At 43.2% G+C, this 19,621-nt stretch overlaps 1 protein-coding gene across 1 annotated transcript in view; it reads right to left on the bottom strand.

The window, feature by feature from the left end:
- The window catches only part of PRKCH (protein kinase C eta), a 214,941-nt gene that overhangs the window by 53,713 nt on the left and 141,607 nt on the right, over window positions 1-19,621 (bottom strand). Inside the window, exon 10 of the mRNA XM_019750783.3 lies at window positions 7,355-7,509. Within this exon, the coding sequence (XP_019606342.1) occupies window positions 7,355-7,509 (155 nt within the window). The remainder of the gene's footprint in view (window positions 1-7,354; window positions 7,510-19,621) is intronic.

Raw genomic sequence — 19,621 nt, 5'->3', positions numbered from 1 at the left:
ATCAAAAATTTGCTTTAATACTGGAAATGGTAAACTCAAAATGAGTTCCACTGCTTCCCCCAAATGCTAAAGACACAGTTGAAACTGAAACAAAATGCTGAGTCTACAAGTCTTACAATCTATCTCATATGCTTCAGGGCATCCTAAGAAAACTATCTTAAAGATTTATGATTAAGTTCATGGTAAGTATATTAATTACACACAATTTTAAGGTGTTGCTAAGATGCCAAGAAAATGATGTGATTTGAAAGAGAAGCACAATAAGATTTAGTTTATTATAGACAGATTGGTCTTCAGAGGGTTGGCTTTACAAGCTAGAACTCCAATTTCTGTGAAAATTCCCTATTCCTGAGGAAGAGTCTTGAGGATAATTTCAGCTCCAGCTGATGCTATAGAGAAAACACAAATCAGCTGATAGCATGTATGCAAAGAATAACCTCTTATATTGACCTGGAGTGTTTCAAAAGGCTTTTGCATTTTCACTTCCATCTGACTTGAGTTTCATCAACAGAGAAGCTGTGTAATGATGTCCCTAATTGTGCAGATGGACTAATGGGCTCAGTGCATCCAGCAACCTGCCCACATCCCAGGACAGCATGAAGCAGAGCTGGGTCTAGCTACCCAGGTCTTCTGAAAACCAGGCCCAGCAGTCTTTCAGTTGAAAGAATATATGCTGCCTCTCAAACTTATTTTAAAGTGAGTGACCTCTTTCTATTCTTTTATAGTATTATATTTTAAATGGAACTATACTTTGGGGATGCTTAAGCCTAAATGATGCACTATAACAAGTTTTTGTTTGTTTGTTTGTTTTGCTTTTTACCCCAGAGCCCAATTTAGGCAGATTTCTAATGGGGCCTGGTTCTCTAGGGTTCTGTCCTTGGCTCATTGCTCCATTTAATGCAATCTTGTTGAGCAATCTCACCCAGTCCCATGATCTGAACTAATATCTATGTCCTGATGATTTCCAAATTTTCAGAACCACCAGCCCATCCTCTTCACTGGGCTTCAGACTCACAGACACCTGTCCATTGAGCATCTCCACTGCAATATGTCTAAGGCACCTGACATATGTCTTTAAGTCTCATTATCTTCCTCTCTGCCTAGATCTCTTTCTGGGCTCGTGATCTCTCTTAGCTATCGGTACCATCATCCATTGAACTTTCTAGCTAACTGCCTGGGAATGATCCTGGGTTTCTTCTTCACCCCCTGGATCCACCCAGTCACCGAGTCTTGTCTGTTCTACTTGCTAGTATCCATCTTAGGCTAAGTGGCCATTCTTTGTGCTCCCATAATACCCTGGGCATACTCCAATTTTAAAACCCATCTAGCATTACTTATTTATGGGCCATCTCTCCCACCCCTAGACAAAGCCTCAAGAGGCAATACCACATCTACTCGTTTTGTATCTAGCCCTCCTAACACAAGTGGCAGCTCAGTAAATAAGTTCTGAGCTCAATTGCATTTTCCTCATTGAAATGGAGTGAATAGTATCAAATGCCTCCAGATATCCTGATTGGCTCTTCATGTCAGCAGTAAGTTGAAGATTGAAACAAAATTTTCTAATGGTGATTTTTTTTTCTTCCGGAGATGGAAAACAAATTGCAAGTGAGTTATCCCAAGTAAACACCCATTCTAAGATGCAATTTACTGTCTGAATGTTTCCAACCTGAATTTCTTCATCTATGAAGGAGAACTTGGCACTAGGTACTCTTGGGGGGTGTGGGGGGAAGCATCTCATCTGACTCAATATTTTGTAATTCCATTGCTAAAGGTAAACACATAGAACTGGACACAAGGACATCACTGTGAACGCATGGCTCCCCTAGGGATTAGCAATATGACCAGCCTTAGCTAACTTTTAAATACATTATTTGCAAGGACTGTCTAATAAAATCTTGAAGCTACCAGATGACAGTGACCACTCTAGGATAATGAAATGCCAATTGTGGGAAGACATGCCTCCCAGTGTCCAACTACTTTTCTTTAACAGCCTTTGAACTTGCCAGGCTTCCTCCTGACACCGGGCACCTGCATTTGCTCTTCTTTATCTTGAATGCTCTTTCCTTCCTTCTTCACAAGTTACCTCAGCTCAAGAGTCATGACCACATCAAATTAGAAGTTCTCATTTATTGCAATGCAGTCCTCTTCTTCATAGCACTAGTTATAACTGGAATTTTCTATTAGTATGATTATTGAATTGATGTCTTTCTTTCTCACGAGACCATACTCTCCACAAGGGAGCATTTTTGTTTTTTTCTCATCATTGTAGCCATATCCTTGGCAGAGAGTTGGTGCTCAATAAACATTTGTAAAATGAGTCACTGTGTTCCAAAGTAGTGTGAGGGAGGAGAAAAGTGGCCAATGAATTTCATTTTGGGGAAATGTCAAGCTAGTCTAATAAACTGGAAAGCCTCTGAGCTGTGTATTACATCCTTGAAAAAAGATCTTAGGAGTCAAGGTGAGAGTGGAAGAACGGGCACTGAATGAGGCCACCATTTGGCACAGCAAGCAAGACAAGTTAAAAAAGGAGACAGCAATATGACTAAAAAGTTCAGAGTTCCAATGACAATCCTGTGTAAGGGCTCATAGTCAAAATTGGATGTGAAAGTGACTAACGTATTGAGAACCCCATGGCTTGCACATCCTGAAGAAACACGGACTATATGAAAATATCAAATGACAATTTGCAGCTGTCTTTGCAGCAAGTAGATCAAGAAAGAGCAGACCTTCTTCTCAGAGCAGAAGGAATGATGTTCGCAGACGGAAAAGTGAACATCCAGCTCCCAAATTTGACTTACACCTTTATCTAAAAAGAACACTCTTCTCACTAGAATGAGTAGAATAAATGGAATTAAATTCCAGTACCGATGAGGTAACAGTAAGAGTCCAAAACTCCACACTCAAAGGAAAGACATTTGGGGACTCTGAAAGTCTGCTGATAAGAAATAAGAGTAAGAAAGCTCCCAGGAGATGGGAATCAGATAGATGTTGTCACAGTTTTCAAAAAGAGAAGAGAAAGACATCAGAGAGCAATAAAGCAAGCATGTGATATTTATCACTGACCCAACCCACAAACTGATTTGGAAACGGATGGCTTGTGACTTCTTAGGCATGAAAGCAATGCTCAGAGAGGTGCCTCACTGAAGGCTCTCCGAGCAAAGCTATGCTCAGCTAACTTCAGATCACACAATTATCTGGAGTCAGCAAGGCACCTGATGGTCCCTTATGACATCCTTGAGACACAAGAGTCAGATGATACTAGAGGTTGGTATATTCATACAGATCCAACAGTGGTGTTCAGAGCCTAGCATAACTGATCTTAGCTTGGAGGGACATTGCTAATCTTCCCAAATTCTCAATTTTTTAAAAAAGTGAGATCAGGTAGAGACTATTCTTTTAATTTGAGGAGAACTTAAAGGTTATTTTCTTTCAAAGTCACTGTGCTACATAAGCATATGAGTACAGCACAGTATGTCAGGTCTGGCAGTCAGCATCTGTGGACCAGTTCCATATCTGGAAAATGGGATGGAAAATGACCACAGTAAGCACTTGGAGCTTTAGGACTAAACAGTGATTAGCATGTACCCAAGAACCCAGTATGCCAAGAACTACATACAGCACAAAGTGGTCCGATTCATGAGTTGAAAATTATGTGTTGAAATATATTTTTAAGTGTAACATGGTGAGGAAAAAATAAAATTTAAACTGTACTCTTCTATAAACCCTTCCTCAATCAACATATTTTAGATACATTCCACACTTTGTCAAAAACAGCAAATCCAATGTGTGCTGGCTGACTTCAGGGGTTTGGGGCTGAAATCTCAGTGATGGCTGACTTCCCATTGAATACTTATCTTATGAAACATGATAGAAAATGGCGCCTGTCATCCTGGAGGGCAGGTAAATGGGATGCATGCCCATTTGTTTCCCTAACTTCTCTGCAGAGCTTGACTCTGGAAAAAAGTCAATGCCTTGGTAAATTATTCACTAGCACTATCAAGCTCCCCATCAGCCAACAAGCCGAGGACAAAGGAATGAAAGTCTTTTTTCCCCTCAGCAAAGTGACTCCTTGACTATTTACTTTCCAGTCTGCTCTTTTTGGTCTCTGGCCCATGGCAGGCTCCAGACCTTCCAATCAAAGTCAAAGGGGAGACCCTTCTCTTGTTATATCTCCTGGGAAGTGGGCTTCTGTTCCTCCATGAAATGCAAGTGAACATATTGAGAATCAGGGTCAGAACACAGCCAGAAAAGCACAGAAATGTAACTGGCCTCTCTTTGCTTTCACAAGGCACAGTCGGCTAATAGACAGAAGAAAGTCATGCCAGAAGGAGCCTAAGGTACCATCTTCTAAAGTCCAATTGGACCAGTACTTGCAGATGGAACCATCTTTGTAGTTGGCTGGAAAATAAACACCTTTGCAGAAGAAAACTCCCAAACAAACAAACAACTCTATTTGGATAGGTCAGAGACATCTCCAGAAAGATCCCTTAAGCTCTGATAAAGGCCATCTTGGGACATGTATGATAAATGAGGCTGTCTGGCACTCCCAAGTTTCTCACTGTGCTTTGTGGATCAAATTCACACCCTCTGTGACCCAAACGTGCCCTTTACTGTGTCTGAATTCCAAGGACTTGGCTTTCAAAGGCTTATCCTTAAGACTCTGCGCTCAGGCCAGCATCCTGCATGGAATTAAATTATCCTGTGAAATAAATCCACAGGATAAAAATAGCATTTGAATGTATCCTAATTAAATGTGCTCCCTTCAAAGTCAGCCATACCAGTTAGAGCCTGCACATGGGATTCCCGTCAAAGAATCACTTAAAATAAATTCTCAGAATTGAGCTACAGATACCAAGATTTGAAATAAAACTTCTCAAGATGTGGGTGGACACTGATTCACCAGAAACTACGAGATTAGGGTCCATCCTCCATATTTCAAGACAAATGAAACAAGTAGACACAGAGGCAGTCAGATCCTACAGAGGAAAGCAAGCTCACAACCATGTAGCAATATGATACGGTGTTTAAGTAAAGCCTCTGAGTATTCAAGAAAACAAGCTTAGATCTCACTGCTTCTCCCCACTACTGTGGTCTGAATGTCGTATCCCCTCAAAATTTGTATGTTGAAATTCAACCTCCAAAGATGATGGTATGAGAGGTGCCTAGGTCATGAGGGTGGAGCTCTCGTGAAAAGAATTAGTGCCCTTACAAAAGAGGCTCCAGAAAAATCCCTAGCCCCTTCTCTCATGTGAGGACACAGCAAAAAGATGGCCATCACCAGACATTGAATCAAGGCTGGCACCTTGATCTTGGACTTCCAGCCTCCAGAACGGTGAGAAATAAATTTCTGTTTATAAGCCACCCAGTCTGGTGTATTTTGTTACAGCAGCCCGGATGGGTTAAGCCACCCACTGCCTCATTTTCATGAATTAAAGTAGCTCTGTCACCAGAGGGGCTATAAGAAGCCCATGCTTTAGTGGTCTGCAGATCTTTCCTGAGGAGACAGTGTAGCCCGGTGGTTAAAAATAATTTGAGTTCTGGCTTCACTACCAGTTACTGTTCTGGTTATTAAGTCTTCTAAGACACATTCATCGAAATAAAATGAATAATATTACTGTTACATAACAATACGGTTAGGATTCAGGGAGAAATGCAGGTAAGGTGCCGGGCCTGTAACAACTGCTCAGTTTAGCTCCTGTTGTTATTATTTTGATGTACAACGGAAGCCCCTGTCAAGTAGGGAAGTCATTACTCTTAAAAATTAAATGTGGTAAACGCTCTCTGTGGGGTAAACTAAGCAGAGATTAGTAGATAAGCCATGGAAAGGAGAACAAAAATGAACTCAGAGCCAAGAGTCTGCCATCACCACCAGGAAGGACTCTAAATTCCCTCCACCATCAGAGAGTGTATCAGCAACAATTGTCTATCATACTCTGGGCAGAATACTGAGACAGGAAAAACTACATGGTACAGACTGAGGGAGCACATCAAAGCCTGGGTAAGAAAGCTCACCGCACAGGCTGTCTAAAGCAACCTGGGGCGGCTCCATGACTTAAGAAGCATGGATTCCTGATTTCCTTGAGGAAGAGGATTCCCACTGCTGGTCATCCAGCCTGGCTCCCAGCCCTGCATCCTCTTCTTTACCTCACAGCTGGGGCCATGACAAAGGCTACATCTAGTTGAGGCTTCAGGGCTCTGCACTGAGAATTAACTAGAAGACATTTCCGTAGAGTGCCGGTTTTCCTCCTTCGCTTCCCCACTTCTTTCTGGCACCATCAGCCAGTCCTGCTGCAATCTTTCCTAGTTTCACTCTTCTCTTCCTAGTTTGACTCCGGGGGTATTTAAGAAGATTCACTGTTTTCAAAAGCCCTCTTACACTTTAATAATGATGTCTATTCTGTCATGAGCTCACAGAAGGAACAGCATTTAGCAAGGCTAATAAACAGCGAATTTCAATCAGGACATTTTTTATGTCAACGTTCATGCTCCTACTACCATAAAACAGAGAATTTTTCTCAAAGGACAGAAGCAATTGCATATGTAGAAGAAATAAAGAGTATATGTGGCAACTATGTTATAATGTGATCTAAAGAGTGAGAGGACATTGGCAACAGGAAAATAGGAAAATTTAAGAATAACAATTGTTTAACACCTATTATTACATTTCCCATCTTACTCAACCTCCTGTATGACTTAAAGTTTCACCTGATACCCCTTAACCTCTGAGATCCAACAACGTCCACCAGATTTCAAGCCTATTCAACGTACGGTGTATTGTGATCAGAAGATTGTATGTCATGCAGTGGAATCAAATAATATTGGGGAGGGAGCTACAAATGAGAAATATCGTGAAGTGGGACACTGCTCATTGACCGTTCACCTCTTAGCTCCTCGACTGGGGAGCCGTGACCCCATCTAACTGTGATTCTTATTAGAGCAATTAGGGTATTAATTATCCACACTCTTCAGTTTAGACATGGAGTCTTAAAATGGAATGGATCACTTCCAAGGTTAAAACAGAAAAAAAAAAAAAAGAGAGAGCAACAATGGTTCAGCACCTTGCACGGTTTGGCTATCTGTAAGAGGCCCTCAGCAAACCCCAGCTGAGCAAATTCATGAATAGTCTCTTCCGAGGCTCACAAGCCTATTTTACGAACACCACATGGGGGCAAGTTCTAGTTTGCAGGCAATGCTGATCACTATGTTATTCACTTCTTCTAATGGATACTCAAACCTTCGTGAATTGAATTCCTAAAAGATTTCAATTGATTATGATGAGGAATGGAAGGCTGGATGAAGCGGAGAATAAACAGGGGATGAATTATGAGAGGGGTTCCAAGCAACCAGAACTCACCTGTAGATGATGCCTTTCTCATGTAGGAACATGAGCGCTGAAATGATTTCTGCAGCATAGAAACGAGCTCTTGGTTCATCAAAACGACGAGACTTCTGAATGTGGAACATCAAGTCGCCCCCATTCACAAACTCCATCACAAAAAACAGACGATCCTGGATACAAACACAAGAGAGGATCCAACGTGATGTAGCAATGAGCCTAGAGTCCAATCAGTATCGCATTACCATGGGCGGTGGCATGGGGAGAAGAGGTTGTCAAATGGAGGTACTCAGAAATATTAGGACAGGGGGCTGGGCACAGCTGGATGGGTCTGGTGGGATTAGAGCCCCAAGAGGAAGTGGGGGGTAATACCCAGATCTCCTTTAAGTAGTTCCATACAACCTTGAATTTCTACATTAAATAAAAAGTAGAGAAGGCATCAGAAGCCTTTGGCTCTGCACCTTAAATGCCATGTAACCTTGAGCTTATATTTTTTTGGACAGTCAACATTAGTAGCTCATGCTATCCCTCCCTGCGTCATAGGCTTTTATAAACTGAAAGAGAGCAACGTAAATCAGAAGGCACATGCCTTTCACCTGGAACATGTGGGGTTAGTCATAGAAAGTAAGGGACATCAAACATTCTCACACCTGGGCAGACAAAAATCACAGAGAAAGGAAAATGCTTTGGACAAATCAATCAAACAGCAGTCTGATGACAGCCTCAGAATAGTCTTAATGTTAGAAATCCCAGTCAGCCTATCAGAAGATTCCTTAGTCAAGAGTGGAAACATAAGGAACTCTCGACTCAGCAGGTGAAACGGGCTCTTAAAAAAGTTACCAATGTACTGTACTAAGTATTGTGCAAGTAGTGTGAACAAAGTGCTATAGAAATTAAGACTGCTTAATGAAAGAAATGTTTAAGTCTCAATTAAAAGGTTATGTCTCCAAGAGTGACGGTATAAAACTCTTGGTTTCAGGAACCTCTAAAACAATGGATTTCCTCACTCCCTCCAACTAACATTTATGAGTCCCAGGTTAGCCAGGTGTTAAATTAGGTGCTGGGAACCCAACAGAGAGTAAACAGGCATAAAACAGACAGAGCTTCTACCCATATAGAATCTTGTGTGGGAGACACACATTACGTTGAAAAAGTTACAGAAACAAGCACAATACAAATTCTGGAGAATCCTGTGAAGGAAAAGTGAAAGAGGCAGTGAGCTCTGGCCATCTGCTTGGGGTTGGGGGAGGTCTCTCTGACCAGGTGACTGAGGCCGCAGGATAGGTGCAATCAGGGCTGGTGATCAGCCTTCTTTGAAGTAGGAGGGAGGGTGGGGTGTCATTTTGTAAGGAAATTGGCATTTTGCCAATTCACAGAGGATGTGTGTACAAAGACCTCATCTTTACTTGTGGTTTTAAGTGCCACCAGCTTTGCCCTGAGTGTCACCACTCAGTCACAGCTGAGCAGTAAACAAAGATTTTGTGTGTACTTGCTCACCTCCTTATTCAACACCAGTTTAATCAGGCCCTTCCTGATCATAAGACACTACAATTTATCACCTCCTATTCCTGGTTTTAAGACCTTAATTGGAAGGGAAAAAAAAAATCCCGTGTCTATAAAACTCTCTGCTAAGGAGAAGCAAGAATGAAGACTGAAGAGGGAGTGACAAGTTTTACACACACAAAACCCAAACAACAACTCTCTAGGTTGGACAATGTACTTGTAAGCTAACAGAAAACTAAGTAATACTCAGCTACAGCAAGCCATCTGACTAAACTAATGGCCTTCATTTGAGTGTGACTGACAAGCAGAGAGACAGAGTTGGATGGGACGAGCTTGAACAAGCAATGGTGTTCCATGTTTTCTATATGGGTAGGGCTCAGGTGGAATGACAGGGTTAGCAGTGGGTTAGGGTGAAGGGTAAGAATGCGATGGAGACATGTGTAAGGGCTGCATCCGCACAGGAAGTTGTCATGCAGATGCTGCGTTCATTTGGAGGGGTGGCCAATGGTAGCCTGAAGAAGACTCAGGTGATAAAGCCACCCTGAACTACCGCACGGCAAGTAGGTCAGTCTTACCAGCCTGTTCACCTTATTCATGGCTAGACTGACAGTCACAGTGAATTCCAGTAGCTCAAAATACCTGACTATGGGGACTGAGTTGGTAGGTAAGTGGCAACTCTTTAGACTGTTGGAAGTCAGTGTACTTGGCAAGAGTTGCTAAGCAACAGGCATCAAAAAGATGAGGGCATTCCAAGGGAAATTTCATCAATTTCTAGCTTCCCCCAAATCATTCTTCTATCTCAAGTATGAGAAGCCAGACCGTGGGCTAAACTCCAGATCTAGGGAGAGGAAATACTGCCTTCTAATCCTGTTCATTGTCCTCTTTCTTGGCCCCACCCCTAGACCTGGGGGCAGATTCTCAGATATGGGGGGAGAGGGAAAAGGGGCTGGGAGGCACGTGCACCTGTGATGCACAGTGAGGGGGTGGCAAGCTTTAGAACTGTGGAAATATGGGTTTCTTTTCATTTAGTTTCATTTCTAACCTCCTGTCTGGCACCATCTAGAGCAGAGGGTATAATTTGCATCCCTCAGGCTACATGCAACTCTTGAAGCAAAGAGGAAGGAGAAACAAGCCAGCCGAGATACAATATTTAACAAAAAGTAATGGTCCATCCTATCAAAGACCTAAAATAATGTCACAAGGTAGAAAAATAAAAACATGTTTATCAACTAGCAGACTGCTTTTGCTGTGAGGAGACCTTCCACATACACGCCCTTCTCTTCATCTGCTTAAAAATGTCTGCTGCAGAGGCGGTTAAAATTTGGCAGCGATTTCGCCAAGATTTCTCTTCCAGAGAAAGAGATAAATAACAAAATCTCCAGCACTGAGAAGCAGATCCACTCATCATTAGGTGATGGTGGTGGGCACAAGTGAGGTGACAGAGGGGCCATCACCAGCAATAAAATTTCATTAAGCATGTCCTCCGGTGAGGGTTCTAGAAAGTGTGCAGTAAACATAAGTGGTGGCTGCTGGTGGCTCTGATGGTGAATGCATTTTTAGTGTTTTTTTAAAAAAGGTCATCAATGTGAGTGATTTCCGTTATAGCCAAAGATGCAGATAGGACCGAAAAAATCATGCTTATATAGTGAGAGAAGTCAGCATTCACTTGTGGGATCTGGGATGACTTTTATTTATTCTTTATTTTTTGCAGTATCTCTGAAGGTTTCTGTGATAAGGGTGAATTACTTTTATAATTAGAAACAAACCAAAGTCACATGGGCTGCCTCCATATTTTTCTAACTTTCATCTGAAAGATGAAAGATGGCACTCTGAAAAGGCACAGTCTGAGCCTATCTTAGAGAGCAGTTATTAGGCAGGGGGAGTAGGGAAGCAGCTACGGAAAGAGGGCCCTTCACACCCCTTGGTGCACATTATTAAGGGCCACTATGAACCACCTTCTCCCTTAATGGCCTTTCTGATGCCTAAAGCATCCAGGCCATCACTGCTGTTGGAAAGACATCCAAAATGAGACTCAATGGCTCTGATTTGGGTCTCAGGGCTCCACTGGAGGTACAGGGTCTGAATTCTGGAATGGAGATTTTATAGCATCTCCTGAGGCTTTCAGAGATCTTTTGTGCTTCTTTTACAGTTCTTCAGAAGGGATGGTTTTCTAAGCACACACTATGCCAGGTCCTGGGTGGGGACCAAGTGCTGTAAAATGAATGGGATCGCACTCGCTCTCAGGAAGCTCACAGACATGTAGATGGAGCACATCACCCCCGTGTGCTAAGTGCAGTAGAGGGGCACAGAGGGTGTCAGGGGGCCACAGAGGGGGACATCTGAGCAGCGTGGGGTGGGATTTGGGGGAGGCTTCTGAGAGGAGCCAATTCCCCAGCTTGAAGGAAAAGGAAGCACGAATCAGGCTGGAATGGGGGTGGTAAGGGGAGGGAGCACAGAGAATGAACAGTTGAAGTGTCTGGCGTGAGGCAGGATGTGGTGACTGCAAGGGGAGATGTCCCCAGGTGCTGAGGCTGAGTGTGCACATCACTGTAATACATACTGCTACTTCCATTGCTTTGGTAGAAAAAGCAAAAGGCTAGTCAGGGTGCTCCCTTCCGCCCATCCCCAGGCCACTCAGAACTGAGAGCGGCAGGACTCCGTCCTGTTAGTACACATGATCACTCACTACTGTCTCTACCACAACTACAGGCCCAGTGTCTGAGCTAAAACAGGTGGCAGCTATGGAGCTCAGCTTGGAAAAGAGTCCAGTGAGTGTGGGAACCTACTTGCCACCTATAATAAAACAACATCTGCTACAAAAACAAGTCCCTCCAGCTAAGTCTTACTCCAATGGCATGAATTGCTTCCACCTGAAAGAGACCTTTCATATGTAGTGACTGCCCTTTACAGAGACCTGCATTTGAAGTTCTGAAAGGAGGCGGAAGATAACCTCCGCTTTCAACTCCATTTTCAATCTGTGCTTTTAAGAACTGGTCTCACTGACTACTCGACAAACACTAAGTCATGCTTCACACACTCAACAGTGAAGCAACTAGAGGAAGCATTTCTGGGATCCCCGCGTTAAGGGAGGCATGGCATGATAGATTAAGGTTGTCATGAGTCAGGGAAGAGCTTCCAAATCCCACCCTGGGCAGTGATAGCAGACGGCTGCTTCTGCATATAAATCTGTGTAAACAGCCATTCCAGTTTGTCTAAAGTCCAATTTCCCAGACTCTGAGCCCGGATACCTGCCCAGCTTTCCCTGAGGCCTCTGGCTCTTCTAAGGTCAATTTTGCCCTAACCTTCATGGAGGAAACCTAAGGTCCCACAGACAGGTTTAACCTTAGTTCTAAAGCCAAGCGGCCCAGCCCTTTGTCTGTCCCTCCCTCCTCTTTTTTTGTTGTTGCTGATTCAGCCAACTGCAAATACAAGTCATGAAGACAGGTGAAGAACACCTGGGGGAATAAAAGCAACTCAGAAATCCCTCTGTGTTGCCACGCCCTGCTGGTGTGAGTTACAGGAGGCCAAGGAGCTGGTTAATAATAGAATTCCTGTGGTCACCTGCCTGGCTCCATTACCTTGCTGCAGCCTGCGCCAAGTCTGCCTGGCTGTGACCAGTTCAGGGCTGTTACTTGCTCAAGCCTGACAGTGGCTGGCAGTATACACAGTGTGCATTTCCTAAAGGCCCTGATAAGGACTGTTGTTTAGGAGGTAAAAGGGATGGGTAATTGCATGCAAAACAGTTCGAAACAAAACAGGTGGGTCGATGAAAGTGATAGATACGCTGTTACGGTGACAAGATGACATCACCTCAGGAGGGTGACCGGACAGTGAGCACGAGCCAGGGAAGGGATACCTAGGGTCAGTGTGGAAGACCTTGGGAGGTGTCTTTTCAGCTCATTGATCCCTTCCTCAGAGAACTACCCTGGTGTGGTCACGTGGGTCAATGCTGGACATCCTGCAAATGACTAGTTGGACCAAGCTGGGACTCCCACAATCTCTTTCCCAGAAAATCTGAACTGAGGTGGAGAGGTTTTGACTTAGGCTGTGCTGTGTGTAGGACATGAGGAAACATGCATTAGGGAGCTCAGGCCGCCTTTCCGGTGTGAACACGTGACGTATGTGGTTACAGCAGATTGGTGAAAGCTTGGATGGATGGATGGATGGATGGATGGATGGATGGATGGATGGACGGACAGACAGATAAGGGAGAAGAACGAAGGAGAAACACAGAGTGAGGCACAGACAGGAGATTAGGGAGCATGAGTGAGCCCAGAAGGAAAGCCTGGGTTTCTCATGTCTCTTCATTTCAGATCCCTGAAGAGACCTGGCCAAGTTCTGCCCAGGTTCCATGAAATACCCTTTTTTATCTCAGAATCTTTATTTTCACTTCTCCTTTTTTTGCATGACTGTGGTTAAGTTGCTTTCTGTTACTTGCTACTAGGAGAATTTTAACTGCATCACACATGAATTTTTAAGGGGTAGGAGGTTTCCCGATTTATAAATCTGGGGTAATAATACCTATAACTACAGGCATTGTATAAGGATTAAACCAGAAGTAAAGTACCTTGCACAGCATCAGGCTCAGAAAAGAATCTCTGCTAATGGAAGCTATTGTTTCCTACATTACATGAAGGGGCCAAGCTCACTCTAGGAGACCTGTGCACAGCGCCCCTGTCTGGTGTTACAAGCAGAAGCATAGTGTGGGGGTGAGGGCGTGGGTTCTGGAGCCAGGATGGCTGAGATGCAAAAGCAGCTCCACTGTGCCGTATTTATTTCCTGTCTCTCAAAACTCTCATCTGCAAAATGGGGATAACAAGAGGACTGAACTTACAGGTGTGTGAGGATGAGATGACTTTAGCTAAGAATTTCAAACAATGCCCGGCACACAGGGAGTGTTCAATAAATGTTAGCAACTATTACTATTATCCTCATTATCATTACCACCTCCACTACCACTTCAAGCATCTGCCCCTGGGGTTCCGGCCCCTTGCGGGGAGCTGCAGCATACTTGGCAGTAAGTTGCCTGCTGTGGAGTCAGAGATGGTGCCTCACTCAGGGAGTCGCAGACTGGTAGGTAAAAGGAATGAAATAGCTGCCGAAACAGCAGCTGCAGCAGCTCCCTGACTTGGTGTGGAACAGGAATCTAGAGGGTTCAAGGAGGACGCGTAGGTTAGCTGCTGTGGTGAAGGGGCATTTCCTGATACGACATGGTCATGACCTTGATCTGGTAAGGAGGACTTTTCATTCTGGGAAGTGATAACTAAGCAAGGGGTTACAAAACTAGATTTGATAACCAAAACACGTTAACCAAAGTTTCAGTTCCAACAAGTTTTTCAATTTTGTAACATCAGATGTTAATGCATATTCTCTATTTTAGGAGTTTATAATCATAATCATTATTATTATTGCAAAGCAAACGTGCTCCCCTATGGACTGCAGGCATATTACACTGAGACTTTTTGTAGTAGCTATTCTCCTCTTCTATAAAGTCGATTCATTTTTATCAACAGGAGAAAGATTTTTCTGTTTAAAGCAGGAATCCATAGTCCCTACAATCTACAGATATAAATCTCATATGAAGACACAATGAAGATGCCTATTACCTTTTGGAAATAATTCAAAGACTACAAACAACATCGAAAGTTAGTAACTAATTTAATCATTGCTTTGAAGCAATGTGAAGCTGGGAGCCACATCTAGACTTATTTGCCCAAGTTCTAAGAATTGCTTTGGAATTATTTCTAAATGAATAACACATCAACCCTGTATCAAAAGCTGCAGCGTGCTAATCACCGGCTGTGGACCAGGAAAAGGAAACCTCCAGTAATAGACCTGAATTTCTCATAAGTGCCCCTTGCTTTATCATTTTTCTCTGACGAAGTCATCTAGCGGGTGAATAGAGAGTTCATATCAACAGGAAACAGTTACTGACGTTCAAAGGGGTCACAGGGGAAAAGCACCCTCGTGAGGAAATCTGATTGCACCATGTCTGAACTGGAAACAAATTTAACCACATTAAGAATGATTACAAAGCCTTCAAGGAAGAAACAAGGAGAGAGAATCCAATGGCTTCTTCCCTTTTATTTTTTTGACTTATCATTTTGTGCAGCCTGAAGATACCGGACCTTAATTCAATTGCCCAGCAACCCCTCTGTCAAGCCCATGGGCATGATACATCCTGTCTGAGCTCAGAGACTAGTCTTTGGGAAGGAGAAATATGTCTCCAATATAATAAGCCCTTAGGAACTTGCATTTCAAACCTGGAGGAACACATAGCTCTTTTCAAAGACCAAGTGTTTTCTCGGTAAACTGGACACACTGTGGCCATCCCTTGTAATGAAACTCGACAAGGCTTACTGGCATTTACACCAGGCCAGGGAAAAAAATGAGGCAATCTAACTTGCAGTCCAACACACGGAAGCATCTGGGCCAGGATGTTCTTAAAGAATAAATAACCAGCAAACATATGATCAGGGACATAGCAAAGTCGGAGCACAGGTCCTCCCTTCCTGGCGGAGCCCCTCTGGAATCTGGTCCACACGCATCTTGCCCAGTATCTCTGTCCTGGGCTTGCACTGGTTTTGTGCACTTGGTCTTGTTTTCTATGGAGGACCTGAGACCTTTGAAGGCAGAGCCCAGATGCTAACTGATGTATCTCTAACACCATCAAGCATATGCCTGGACCTTGGTAAGGGTTAATTAAACCCTTTGGGAACTAACCTGCAGGGGGCCATTTTTGTTTCCTGATACAATTTAAACAAGAAGATTAGAAAAGCTGGAACAAACTGCCAAGGTTAGTTCTATCCATCCACTTTATGTAAATAAAGTGCAAAGAAGTGAAGGTCCCTTGCCCATCGTTAAAATAGTTCCTGGAAGAGTTCAAGAAGAGAAGTGGGTCTGTTTGATGCTACTTCATTTCCGTTTACTTATAAAGTTTTGGTTTTTCTCTGCTTATAAACGTTTTATATGTTTATAGCTCAAATGTAATTATAAAGTAAATGCATAAGAAAATTGAGGAAAAATAAACAAAATGAAAATAAAATCACCTATAATCTTGATACCCAGAGATAGAAGTCCAAACGCAAGGAGAAACAAAGCTATTTATGGCTTTTAGCGTCCAAAGAGCTGAAGATTTCAGGGCAAATATGAAATTTGCAAGGTGATTTTAAATAGTATTTTCCCCTTATGTCCTACTTATACTTAACGCTCTACCACATGTTTAAAGAAGAAAAGAAAAGAAAAAACATAGCCTTCCTTTTTCACTTATATTACGTAATAATTCCTGATGTACTTAGTCATCAAAAGCACGATTTTTTTTAACAGTTGCATACTATTCCCAATGCCATTTCTCTAGAGTCCTACAATTAGCTGGACTTCTAATTAAGTTAACAGACATAAGAAGACATGATATTAATAGCCTACTCCCTATACTATAATACAAATCATTTTTATTAGCCTGGAAAAACAGGCATCTCAGAGAGTTTGTACAGGACAATAGAACAAAGAGCAAAAATGCCATTTTACTTATTTGCATCATTTTTTCATGACAGCGGTTCCTAAACTCGCAACCTCTCAAAGAAGCCACGATTTCAGCCCTCCCTTTGATCTATAGATGAATGAGGCGTTTCTGCCTCACAGGAGGAGATTCTGGGTTACGGTTGTCTGATTAAATATTTTGCCCAGTTAGAGAAGTAGTGAACCTGGCCAAGAACGTTCAGTATCTGCCTCGAGATGGTGCCTGGGGACCCGCTGGCCACCAATCTGTTGCTTCCTCTGCTCTGCAATAGGCAGTGCTTGCTGGAGTCCCCATTTGGAGTGTGCACTCCACACGCTCTTCTGAGTTTTCTTCTTCCAGTGCAGCCTCCACATGTTCTCCTTGGCCCCTCTGGCTGGAGAACGAGATGTGTTCGAGCAAATGACTCCCCCACAATCTCCTCCCAAACCCTTTTGGCAATATGGGGGAAATACTGATGGTCACTGTCCATCAAGGAAGAAAGATGCAGACCTTACTAAGGCAGGGAGACCAAAGTAAAAGAGGCATAGTCTAATCAGATGAAGGGCAAACTACTCAGAAATAGATTAAAAAGTTTACCCAGAAGAGAGAACACTGTATTACGTTTGTAGAGAAGCTTCAGTATGTTAAATGGAGTTCAGATGGGCCCTTTAAACCCTCAAGGATGAGAGCAGAGACCAAGACGGCAACACCAAAAACCTCATCCCACATCCAATGGATAGCTTTGAATCTTCTGGTGAACTGACTTCATCTCGGCACTTGATTCTTTCTCCTATGAAATAAATCACTTCCTTCTGATTCTTCTTTTGGACTTTTTTCCACCCTTCCCCACTCTTGCGTAGAATTCCCTTTTCAGGTCTCCTCTCTTGTCCATCTTTAAACACCTACTGAAATATTTTAAATGATAGTTTCTACTATACCGAGAGGATACTGAGGACACCAAAATCTAATCTCCCATCTGAACTATGTTTCTGAGCGACAAACATGTTAACACCAGATTCCTTGCAATGAAATTGATCATATTCCATTCCCCCAGGTTCCCCAATGGCCAGAACTCTGGCCCCTCCTCTCGTATCGTAAAAAGTCCTATTGATTGCGCCTCCTTAGTGTTTCTTTGACTTCACTCCCATGACCACTGCCTTGGAGTAGGCAGCTCCAACAGAACACTGGTTCAGCATCCTTACCACGTCTGCTACCTCTTTCTTCTCCTTCTGCAGACAGCCACCAGAGAACTCCTCAAATGCAAATCTTATGTTGCTCCTTGATTTGTCAAGGCCTTTCAGCTCCTTAGCAAAGGATATCAGACCCACTATGGCTTTGCTTCTTCATAACTACCCACATTTCCTTTCCTACAATCCTGCTGCATCGAGTTATTTGGGGATTCCTGGGCACATCACACATTTTAATTCTCTGCACCTTTGCCTTAATGTTACCTCTGTCTGGGAGACCTGTCTCCTCCCCCATCCTGTGATTGTGGGGCTCCTATTCATCTTCAAAGCACAGCGCAGACAGCCCCTGCTCTGGGAGCCCTTCCACCCTCCCCAAGGACCAAGTTATGACTTTCTTTTCTCTAGCACATGGTTTTATAGGTATCTGTGTTTAGGATGATCGGTGGCTGAATGCAACTGGATGACAGATCTATAAGACATGTATCTTCAGTCCCTGGCACATAGTATGTGCTCAGTAAACATTTACTGAATTGAATTAAAAATACAAGATAGATACAATATTGCCATTCAACATAGAAATGGCCGATGTCTATAGTGGCTAGGGTTTACTTGGAATATTTAGAGACTACTCAGTTTTAAAGAGAGCATCTAAGGTATCTGTACCTTTAAGCTGAAATGACATTTCTATGTATGGAAAACAAAAGAAAGAAAGAGCAGTTTGCTTTTCCCAAAGCACTTGTTTTACTACCAACACATTTTTTTCGACACTGTTGACAAATGTTTCTTAAAGCTTTGATTATCACAGACAGGCATCCCTGTAAGTTCAGGGTGGGGATGATGATTTTCATAAAACGCCACTGATTCTATGCCTTGGTGGTAAAGTGAAAGCATAATGATTAAACACCAAAACAACAGAAGCTGCACTTTTTCAATTGCTTGCTTTTAAACATAATCAATTTTAAATATATGCTCACTGAGCTAATCTTTTGCTCTCTAGATGTCCCCAGGCTCTGCTATTTCTGTCTTATCACAGCAGGCCTTGGTGTTCAGAACCGCTGGCAGTGAGCTAACCCTACCTACATTCCACAGACCCTGTATACTTCCGCTGTCCCCTCCCAGTCCCTGCAAGTGCCACAGTGCAGCCACTGATAGCAGTTAGGGGCCCCGAAACAGGAAGTCTGCCTGTCTACAAACTCAGAAAAAAAAAAAAAAAGAGATAACACTTATATCCTATAAGGAAGATTTGTCACACTTTGCTTTGGTCGGTAAAAAGTAAAGTGGTCTTCTAGCGCACTTGACTTCTCCTATCGAGGACAGCCCACATGACATTCATGTAAGGCAGTGGTTTTCAACTGGGGAGACTCTTCCTCCCAGGGGACATTTGGCAATGTCTGGAGACATTTTTGGTTATCTCAATGAGGAAGCTGCTGCTAGTGAGTAGAGGGCCAGGGATGCTGCTAATTCTACCATGCCAGGACAGCCCCTCATAACAAAGGATTACCCCTCTCCCCATGTCAGTAGTGGGAAAATGACATCATACTATGCAAACAGGTTTATTGTTTGTTTGTTTTTTTTGTGTGTTCTTTTTTTTGCTGGAAAGGTTGAAAATTCACTAGCAACTTGATTATTAAAACTATTAGACCTGTTGGTGAGGGTCAAGGTGGTGGGGATAAAGTTCTGAGCCAGGCGGAAGGGAATTTCCTGCTTCAGATCTGTCCTGCAGCCCAAGTGAGGAGGAATAAATCAAGTTAAGTGATGAGACCCTCAATTCTACAGGCTTCCAGAAAAGAAACTGAACTAGTCTCTCGGTCAACGCCACCATATTTGGTCCCCACTTTGTTCATTGTGTCTAACTCATCTTGCCCCTCCTTTCACTACAGGCTAGAAGATCTGGACTGGTTGTGGGCATGGGCTAGCTCCCGCTTCACAAGGAGACCAGGGCTGAGTGACCCCTGGGAGTGAGGAGGTGAGAGGGGAGGAGGAAGAACAAGGAAGCAGACATGGTCCACAGCACAGAAAGAGAAAACCAGGTGATGGGGCGGGGAGGAATTTTGCTGGAACGGCTTTCCTTTTTTGTTTGGGTCGGGAATTATATGT

This window comes from Rhinolophus sinicus, chromosome 3 (genome assembly GCF_057876585.1).
Source record: "Rhinolophus sinicus isolate RSI-liver-muscle chromosome 3, RSI-T2T, whole genome shotgun sequence".
NCBI classification, from domain to species: domain Eukaryota; kingdom Metazoa; phylum Chordata; class Mammalia; order Chiroptera; family Rhinolophidae; genus Rhinolophus; species Rhinolophus sinicus.
This window is presented reverse-complemented; position numbering and strand designations above follow the sequence as displayed.